Here is a 10448-nt window from a genome sequence, read left to right as displayed (position 1 = left end):
CTTGATCACCGCATTATTTACGATCGAGTCAGCGTGCAAACAGCGAGTGGGCTTCGGCCAGAATATTTTGAGGGCAAAAGGGGGCGCCTCCTTAACTGCTAGTGGCAGGAACAGCTGGACAGAACAGTGACCAGCTGGCGAATCGCACGTGGCGGATTTTGATTCGCAGGAATCTGAGCTCATCCTTTTCCCGCAGGACCAGCTTTAGCCAGCTAAGCCGAGAGTAACGGCTATAAAATTTGAGTTCACTCGCTCCTCGAATCCCAATATCTGCCCTGTACCATGACGTGCCATACGGACGACGACGTGGCGATGACATGGCACCTGTCTCTTCCTCCGCAAGCCAGTGAGTTCGGCTATATAAGGCCGGGTTTGCAAGGGCCCTTGCAGAGTGGAAGCTTCACTGAGCTCTACTAATCTTCCCCTTCTTCTTTCCATGGCGATGGCTTCTTCTCGAACTCTTCCAATGGCCATGGCCTTCACTCTGTTGGCTCTCTCTTTTGCTTCTGCAATGGGGGGTTCGATGAACTCATCCCGATTCGACGAGTTGTTTCAGCCGAGTTGGGCGCTCGACCATTTCGTCTATGAAGGAGAAGTTCTCAAGATGAAATTGGATAACTATTCCGGTAATGCACCGTTATTTTCTTCTTCAATAATGGATATGTTTGCTGGGTCTTCTTGGTTTCATTGCTTTGTTATCCCAATCCCATTATGTCTGCAATTTCAGGAGCTGGATTTTCATCAAAGAGCAAGTATTTGTTCGGGAAAGTGACGATTCAGATCAAGCTCGTCGAGGGTGACTCGGCCGGAACTGTCACTGCTTTCTATGTGAGTTTAAACCATTGGTTTCTTTAAAAACTATATTACATCACTCGAATCATAGTGAGAAAACAATGAGTGATTAAAGTATTTTCTACCCTCATAATTAAATTACAACTGTTCTATGTTCACGTCTCAAAGAAGCACAAAATATAATCTGGTCATCACTGTCACACCCGTGACCGTGCTTAAATTACATTTAACTTTCCCAATTAATGTCCTGCCCACCACTGTTTTGTCCGTGAATCATTAAATTCTCTGTTTTTTCATTAGCTTCAAGTCAACATCATCGTGCATTTTTTGGTCTTCTTTGTATATCCAGCTATAGATTTTTTTATTTTTACTTTTTTTCTGATTTTGGGTTTTGTTGCTTGATATGGGCAGATGTCATCGGACGGTACGAATCACAACGAGTTCGATTTTGAGTTTTTGGGCAACACCACCGGTGAACCCTACCTGGTTCAGACCAATGTTTACGTCAATGGCGTCGGAAACAGAGAACAGAGACTCAACCTCTGGTTCGATCCCACCAAGGATTTCCACTCTTACTCCCTCCTCTGGAACCAGCGCCAAGTTGTGTAAGTCCAATGATTCTCAATCCTTCTGAACACGCAAACGCAATTATACGGGTAGATATATTGAGTTTGGTTTCGTTTCCTCTTCAGATTCATGGTGGATGAAACTCCGATTCGGGTGCATTCCAATTTGGAGCACAGAGGAATTCCGTTTCCGAAGGACCAGCCAATGGGAGTTTACAGCTCTATATGGAACGCCGACGACTGGGCGACGCAGGGCGGGCGAATCAAGACGGACTGGAGCCACGCGCCGTTCGTGGCGTCCTACCAGGGATTCGCTATTGACGCGTGCGAGTGCCCGGCGGCGGTGGCCGCCAACGACAACGCGCGGCGGTGCAGCAGCAACGCGGAGAAGCAGTTCTGGTGGGACATGCCGACGTTGTCTGAGCTGAGCCTGCACCAGAGCCACCAGCTCATCTGGGTCAGGGCCAACCACTTGGTCTACGACTACTGCACCGACACCGCTAGGTTTCCAGTGACTCCGGCGGAGTGCGAACACCACCGCCACTAGTCCTCATTTTCTGGTGATCGGAGTTCAATCGCATTGTAAAAAGGGTGGGGCAAAAACGAAAGAAGTTTGAAAATGAACTCCATGTGTTGGAAGTCTCTGGACATGAACTCCATGTGTTGATTAGTATGCACTATGTATGATACTACGTGTCTAAATTAAAATATATTGCTTTCTCCATATCTCATATGATTATGGTGGGGCCGAGGTTGGTGGTGGCTTGCACATCTTTGCTGCTCAAACTTCAATGTCTTTTGTTACACATAAATATCTTCATTTAGCATATGAAGAAAAGTCAAATTTAACATTATTTTGTTTAAGGCCGTGACTTTTAGGTGAATAAGCGTCTACTATATATACCACTCCCAAGTGTAATATGAAAGTTCAGATAATAGAAACGAATTAAACTTAAAACAACCATAAATAAATTTTGATTGAAAGTAAGCTTTAAACCTTCGTGAAGAAAATCTTAAGCGAAACTAACTGGAAATTCACCTAAATTCATACACCCGTAAGTGACACAATCACAATGGCATGTCATAATTAGAGGAATAATGTTAACTATACTCCCTTTTTTACATCTCATTAATTATAAAGAAAGAATGTAGTTATATTTGTCCCCACTTGATAGGAAAGTAAAAAAGAGTGATTAAGATACTTGTTAATTGCTTGGCTTAGTACACAGTTTACCAATGAAAATGAAGGCAAAAAGTATAGAGTTAAAGCTTCGCTTACTTGGCTTGGTACAGTTTAATCCAGTAAATTTTATAGCGAAGTCCGAAAATGAAAACGTGGAAATTGAGGAAAGGTTAGTGTTACCGGACACTGGCGCTGCATTATTAGTGTTGAAATGAGATGAGATGGGTCCTCAGTGCCATCAATGTCTCTCAGGAAACTGCAATCACTCGGGGGAACCAGAGACTGTGACATTACCAAGGCCCATGTGGGCCCATGCTGACAAAGCAATCCGCCTGTGGACAGAGTCTCATTATCCAAGACCCTGATTAGTGATTAGTCCGTCTCCAAGGCTTGGCTACAGTTAGCAGTTAAGAACAGTGATTGGGAACTTAATCGCTTTCAAATTTAAGTACTAACAATTAATTATAAATTTATTACAATTCTAATTAATTTCAGACCGAAACTTCAAAAAAATAATTTTAAGTTGTACAGATAAAGATGCACAGCGTCTCATAAAAATTGCGGATGCTTTTCAAAGGATGTAATCACACACCGTCACGGGTTTCATTATCGTTTCAAGACTCCATGGCCCATAGGCATGAATGGTAAAGAGAGTGGGGTGGTGGGGCCCAAATTTGTTCACTGTTGCCTATAATTTTAATCTCGAAGCCTCCAATGTTTGACTTCGTATCTTGGTGATTAAGGTATACATTCTTAATCCAATCCTACATCGCCCTATTCTCCAAATAAAAATTAAAAAGAAATATTAATATTAAGCCCACAAGTTCTTCACAGAGCAAGAATGGGCCCAGGTATTTAAATATGATTTTGGCCTGAAATCTAATTACAAAATTACCCACCCTAAGGTGAATGGTTAGCCTTAGTTGTCGGATTCACATGCATCATAATATCTATTCACACATGTTTATCTCATCTTTTTAACTTTTCAGTCACCAAACACACCGGATGAATTCTAAAGTTAAATTTAATAATTGAGTCAAATAACTAGGCACAGATGGATGTGGAATCCCAAGCCACGTTCGAATTACTGGATGCTAATTAAAGTAAGGAGATCTGAAGATGGATCTAAAGTGGAGAGGGCAAGGACAAAAGAGTCACGTGCCTTACACACACTTACGTATGTGCAGTGCAGACGGAGTGAAGTGTGCTTTTATGCATGGATAATAAAGGAGTGACAACAACCGTATCCTCTATCCCCTAAATATATTATTGAAATGTAAAGCATGTAATATATCGTTCATCTTCTTGTCCCAATCTCATGATTGAAATTTAATTAATTTTGATTTCATTCATTTATATATTTTTTTCTTTAATGAGAGTTGCAGGGATCATCATCCCATATACATGGCAAGGTGTAATAGATATCCAGATAAAAACTTTTTGTGGAGGTAAGATTATATTGATTTTTGTGTGCTTACCTGCAATGTATATTTATTGAGTTAACCAATACTTGATGTGTGCACTCAAATAAAGGTAATTTTTGCATATCACCCTTAGAGTTTGATTAAAATGCTTATCTCTATATTTTTAAAAATAACACAAATCGCCTGTAAATTTTATAAATGTGAATCCTTTTGCCCTTACTATTAACAAACCTAAGTTAATTTTTTTTTTTTAAATTTTAAAATGCCATTGTCTCGTTATTATTATAGAACCCCCCCCCCCCCCCACCCCCCCCCCCCCCCCCAAAAAAAAAAAAAAAAAAAAAAAACAAATGCTTTCTGGGTTTAAACCTAAATTTTGGGAACTTGAACTTGCTTTGAACAAGTTCGAACTTTAGAATATTTACGTGGGTTTTATCTTTAAGGTCCAAATGAACCCAAATTTTTGGATTCGTTCAAATTCTAAACTCGAAAATCTAGAAATCAAGATTTGAGAGAGAGAGATCAAAGAAATAATTTAAATATAAGGACAAAAAAAAAAAAAGAATTCATAGAACCAGTTAAAGTGAGGTCTTTGTCAATTTGAGAAACACTATTATAAGTGAAGCTTCAAATACGGCATCGTTTCTAGCAGGGGCTGGAGGGTCGTTTTGGCAACCCCTATAGCTGCCAAAAAATGGCAGCTTTTTGGGCCCTGGGTGGAGGGCCAAAACGACAACCTCCCTACCGTTTTATTTGGCGTGCTGATCCTTGTCTTTTAGCTTGCCTCTCTCCCGATCGTCGATGCTCTGCAATTTCCTTTATACGACTCGATCTCCATCGCTTGAGTTTCCTTTATATCAGCTACAGTCTTCTCGGGATCATGGAAGAGACAGCCACCGATTATCCGCTGCATCTAGGGTTTGTTCTGATTATTCTCTTGTTCTCATTCTCTCAGTTTCGATGTTTCTGTTTTGTTCTATTCTCTAAGTTGTAAGCCTCTAACCTTAGATTGTGGTTATGGGGCGGAGTTAAATGTTCTGAGGGATTATTTTTCTTGTACAGTGAGATCAGAGAGTTGTTTTGTTTTGGTTATATAATCGGTGGCTGTAAATTTTTATCCATATAGTGCAGTGAACTCCCTTTATCGGAGCTCAACGTGGACATAGCCCTCTTTAACGGGTGAACCACGGTAAATCTCTTGTGTTGATATTGTGTTTTTGTTTTATGCTTGTTTATGGTTCTTTATCCATTCTTTTGTGTATGAAATTAGTCGCTTCTATTTGAGTTTAAAGGGGGTTGATTAGGGTTGAGTTTTTTTAGACTCCTCCCAACAAACACAAAAATAATCAATATGTTGTAGTCAAATTTCAAAAATAGTGTATGAAATTTACTTAAAAAAAACGTCATGATCGCTCTCATCAATAATAATAATTAGCTTTTGAGGGAAGAACCCACGTACAACCCATACATGCGCTGCAGAGTGTTGAAAGTAGGGGAAGAGACATTGCAGTTTGTAGTTAGCCATTGAAGGAGAGATTGATGGAGATGGCCAAGATGGCCGCAATATTGGAGGACTCTAATGCTAGAACTAATTGTAATTGAACACACGGCATGGGGCAGTGGATACATAATCTATATACACACACACAGAGTCTCCCAATCCCATCCAATTTTGTTTGAACCATTAATTCAACCCATCTGTGGCTGAGAGAGAGATATGATTACCTTCTTAAAGGAGATGATGAGATGGGACTGGACCATTTGAAGTTATGGATGGAGAGGAAAAGGTGACCTTAGAAATCGTCCGTTTTGAAAATCAAATGCCCTACTACATATGGGGGACCTCTCTCTCTCTCTCTCTCTCTCTCTCTCTCTGCATGGTCATGGACTTTGGTGGGTTGTGGGGACAACTCATTATGAGAGCAAATAAGAACAAGGTGTTAAGCCAGCTTTCATCTCTACCCAACAAAAAGAGGAACTGGCACCAATAAAACCATGCAGTGCTTTGTCTCTGCCCTGCCAAAAAGTTGCTCTAGTGGTAATGGGTTTGACGGGCTGAACTGATAAGGAAAAGACTTTGGGCGCTGGTTGAGTGAATTTTTGACTGGATGTTGGTTGATTGGGTGAATATCTAACAGAACAACTTGCGCAACGATTATGGAAAATTGTCTCGGAGCTGTTTTGAAATGGCTTTATGGTAAAATATATGAGAGCACTGGGGAATTAGGAACTTGCAAGGTTTAGAATGAATCAAATCGTGACCGGATACCTAGCTATATGTATACATACGAAGGCCCGATTCATCCGGGAGTGTGTCCTAGTGGGAATATGGACTCGGCCGAGTCCATGTCCTAGGATAAATCATTATAGTTATCTCCATATATTTTGAAAGATGATGGACATTATCTGCAATCATCAACCTCCTCAAATAGTCCTTTTATAATTGGGGGTTTGTATAAGAGTTTCATCGAGTTCTTTTATAATTAGAATTTAAAATTTCCTTGGAAATGAACTTAAAATATTATGTGTTTAATTGGTTGAATAAAGGTTTAAATTTCTCATATATGTCCTCTATGTATTATCTTGTAAGTTAATTCTAGTTAGTTCGTTCGAATCATTCCTTTCTTCAATGAACTGAAAATGATTTTTTTAGTAAGATACTAATGTATGCATATTCATTTATTTTTTGTTATATATCACATATTCAGAGAGTACATACTAAACATGTTATACATATATTTATTTATTATTATGTTTAACATTAATCGATACAATCTACTTATAGTATAAAAATAAGAATAAAATTGCTCATAAATTTTTCTATGCTTATTTACTTCTGGTTTTTAGGCTATAGATTATGCTAGTTTAGTGAGTTTATTGGGGCTAGCGGTCAGGTTTCTTACCAATAAAAATAATTATCGAAATACAAGTAAATAAATATCTTTACTAAATAATTTCAAGATATTCTTACTTTGTTGGATTGGGCTAAGCCTAATGTTTGGTATGTGGACTAAGCACGCCCAAACTCGCCGGACTTGCCTCATGTCATGAGTGTGGAGTTTTAACTTTTAAGCACTAATAACATTCCTCATAATTAAAGCTCTTGTAGGTTTTGTGAATAGAACAAAATGAGTTTAAAGATTGTAATCAGATTATGATTACGCAATTGCTCGTTGAAACAAATTTCAGCCGACTTTTGTGATCAGTATGTTATGGACTGCTTGTCCATCAATGATATTGCGCTTAGCTACTTGAGCCCCATCCTATTACTGGGCCGGCTTGGAGCTGTCAGGACTCTTCTCGCCCACCTCCTGAAAAGATCTTATGTTATCCCAATCCAGCCCACAATAGAGCCCCATATTTCTAAAGACATCCAAAATACAGTAAAAAAAACATTCAATGCAATTGTGACTCCATATTAGTAGATTTTTTTCAAATCATGGGATGTGGATGCCTAAACAAAACAAAACAAAACAGATGTATATATCCACATAAGAGATAAGAAGCAAGGGCCTCGAACATCATTGTCTTAGGACAATTATATAAGTTGTGGGACTGGGTTTGGATCGGGGGATGTCAGATAGGGAGGCAATGGTGTTGTGTAGTGTGTGGGCTTTGTTTGTTTGGAAAGCCACTTGCATGCAACATATGAATATGCAGTGCCTCCCTCTTGTGCCGGAGATGCTCCACAATGGAGCTCCCATCACAATCTTACACTGGAGCCCTCTCCTCCACATTTAAAACCTGACAATTCTGGAATAAGAGTGCCCCTCTTGTGTCGGCTACCCAACCGTATTGGGGTACCGTTGTGGCAGTTGGTTTGAACTGACATTTTAATTGATGAAATCAAACACTGGGGGTTCTGTATTTTGTTTCCTTCTTGTACAGTATATTTCAGCTGGTGCACAAATGAAGTTTAGGGTTTACCAAATATCAACAGTAAGTATTAGTTATGAGAATGAAGTTCACCAATATTAACATCAGTATGAATATTTTTTTCAAATTATTGTTAGGTCTATAAATAGATATCTAATACCTTAAAATTATTGTATGAATATTATCATAGTGATATTTTTGTTCTCTACCTATGATTTTTTCCTATTTAAATTTTTTAAGTAAAACTTTTGTATGGTTAATGATTTATCTATTAGGGGAGGGGAGACATATATCTTCTTTTGAAATTTAATTAATTTTGATTTCATTCATTTATATATTTTTCTTTAATGGGAGTTGCAGGGATCATCATCCCATGTGGCAAGGTGTAATAGATATCCACATAAGAACTTTTGTGGAGGTAAAGATTATATTGATTTTTGTGTGCTTACCTGCAATGTGTATTTAGTGAATTAACCCATATTTGATGTGTGCACTCAAATAAAGGTAATTTTTGCATATCACCTTTAAAGTTTGATCTCTATATTTTTAAAAATAACACAAATCTCCTTAAATTTTATAAATGTTAATCCTTATGCCCTTACTATTAACAAACCTAAGTTAATTTTTTTTAAATTTTTAAAATGCCATTGTCTCATTATTATTATAGAAAACCAAAAAAAATAAATAATACTTTCTGGGTTTAAACCTAAATTTTGGGAACTTGAACTTGCTTTGAACAAGTTCGAACTTTAGAATATTTATGTGGGTTTGATCTTTAAGGTCCAAATGAACCCAAATTTTTGGATTCGTTCAATTCTAAACTCAAAAACCTAGAAATCAAGATTTGAGAGAGAGATCAAAGAAATAATTTAAATATAAGGACAAAAATAAAGAATTCATAGAGCCCGTTAAAGTGAGGTCTTTGTCAATTTGAGAAACACAAAAATAATCAATATGTTGTAGTCAAATTTCAAAAATAGTGTATGAAATTTACTTAAAAAAAACGTCATGAGCTCTCATCAATAATAATAATTAGCTTTAGAGGGAAGAACCCACGTACAATCCATACATGCGCTGCAGAGTGTTGAAAGTAGGGGAAGAGACATTGCAGTTTGTAGTTAGCCATTGAAGGAGAGATTGATGGAGATGGCCAAGATGGCCGCAATATTGGAGGACTCTAATGCTAGAACTAATTGTAATTGAACACACGGCATGGGGCAGTGAATACATAATCTATATACACACACAGAGTCTCCCTATCCCGTCCAATTTTGTTTGAACCATTAATTCAACCCATCTGTGGCTGAGAGAGAGATATGATTACCTTCTTAAAGGAGATGATGAGATGGGACTGGACCATTTGAAGTTATGGATGGAGAGGAAAAGGTGACCTTAGAAATCGTCCGTTTTGAAAATCAAATGCCCTACTACATATGGGGGACCTCTCTCTCTCTCTCTCTCTCTGCATGGTCACGGACTTTGGTGGGTTGTGGGGACAACTCATTATGAGAGCAATAAGAACAAGGTGTTAAGCCAGCTTTCATTTCTACCCAACAAAAAGAGGAGCTCCACTACAAGGAAAAAGGGTTATTGGTGGCGAAGTTTTTTCGGTAGTTTTAATAATCGTCGAGAAAACACCACAATTACCGACGGTTTCAAAACTGCCGGTAATGGGATACACATCTCCGGCGATTTTAAACAACCGCCGGTGATTTTTGAAGCATAACCCACGATTTAAGTAAAGCGCCGGTTATGTTTACCCATCTCGACGATTTTAAAACCGCTAGGGATAGGATTACATAAGGCTCCCGCGCGCACCCAGCCCAATTCTCCCCCATGCGCACCCGACCCAATTTTTCCCCTCACCCCCTTCGATCTCTTCCAAAATCACCCCCTGCAAACCCTAACATTCTCTAGCTCATGCCTGGCTGCCTCCCTCGATTGCCCTCGCTGCCTCCCTCGATCACCCTCACTCGCTCGCCTCGCCCTCCCTCGCTGACTCTCAGTCGCTCTCGCCCTCCCTCATTCGCTCGCCTCACCTCGCCCTCCCTCGCTCACTCTTAGTCGTTCTCGTCCTCGCCCTCCCTCGCTCACTCTCAGTCGCTCTCGCCCTCGCCTTCCCTCCCTCGCTCTCGCCCTCGACCTCGCCCTCCTTCGCTCACTCTTAGTCGCTCTCGCCCTCCCTCACTCACTGATTAGTCATACATGCAACCAGAGAAGTGTTGATTGGAATTGGGATAAATTACAGTTCGATTGCTCCGCGATAGTTGTTCTTCCTTGATCAGGTTTGTCTCCAGCTTGTATATAATGTATCTCTATCGTTTATTTATCTGTCTATACGTATGAATCTTGCGTGTTATCCCAAATCCTCTGTTTATCGGTTGAGATTTAGATGATTAGTCATTCTATTAGATCATAATTATTGATCAACATTGTTGTTTTTGTGCTGTTTGGTTGGTTGGAAATTGAATTACCCATCCGTGTGTATAATAAATTAAGCACATTTTAAATAGTTGTTGCTGTTAATTACATTTTAAATTCAAAAATATTGTTCACCTTTAGGAGCTGATCAGCAAGGTGATCGAGTTCGAGGGGTTGGCAATGAAC

The 10448-nt window shown here is 39.3% G+C and overlaps 1 protein-coding gene across 1 annotated transcript; it reads left to right on the top strand.

Moving 5' to 3' along the window:
* Window positions 1-324: 324 nt before the first annotated feature.
* Window positions 325-2082, top strand: LOC127791332 (xyloglucan endotransglucosylase protein 6). Its single transcript, XM_052321131.1, has 4 exons — window positions 325-626; window positions 728-828; window positions 1204-1397; window positions 1485-2082. The coding sequence occupies exons 1-4, from the start codon at window positions 437-439 to the stop codon at window positions 1903-1905; spliced, it is 906 nt and encodes a 301-aa protein (XP_052177091.1). The 5' UTR covers window positions 325-436; the 3' UTR covers window positions 1906-2082.
* Window positions 2083-10448: the final 8366 nt, after the last annotated feature.

The sequence above is a fragment of the Diospyros lotus genome, chromosome 15 (genome assembly GCF_014633365.1).
Source record: "Diospyros lotus cultivar Yz01 chromosome 15, ASM1463336v1, whole genome shotgun sequence".
Classification (NCBI taxonomy): Eukaryota; Viridiplantae; Streptophyta; class Magnoliopsida; order Ericales; family Ebenaceae; genus Diospyros; species Diospyros lotus.
Note: the sequence above shows the minus strand (reverse complement) of the source record. Positions and strands in the feature narration are given on the sequence as shown.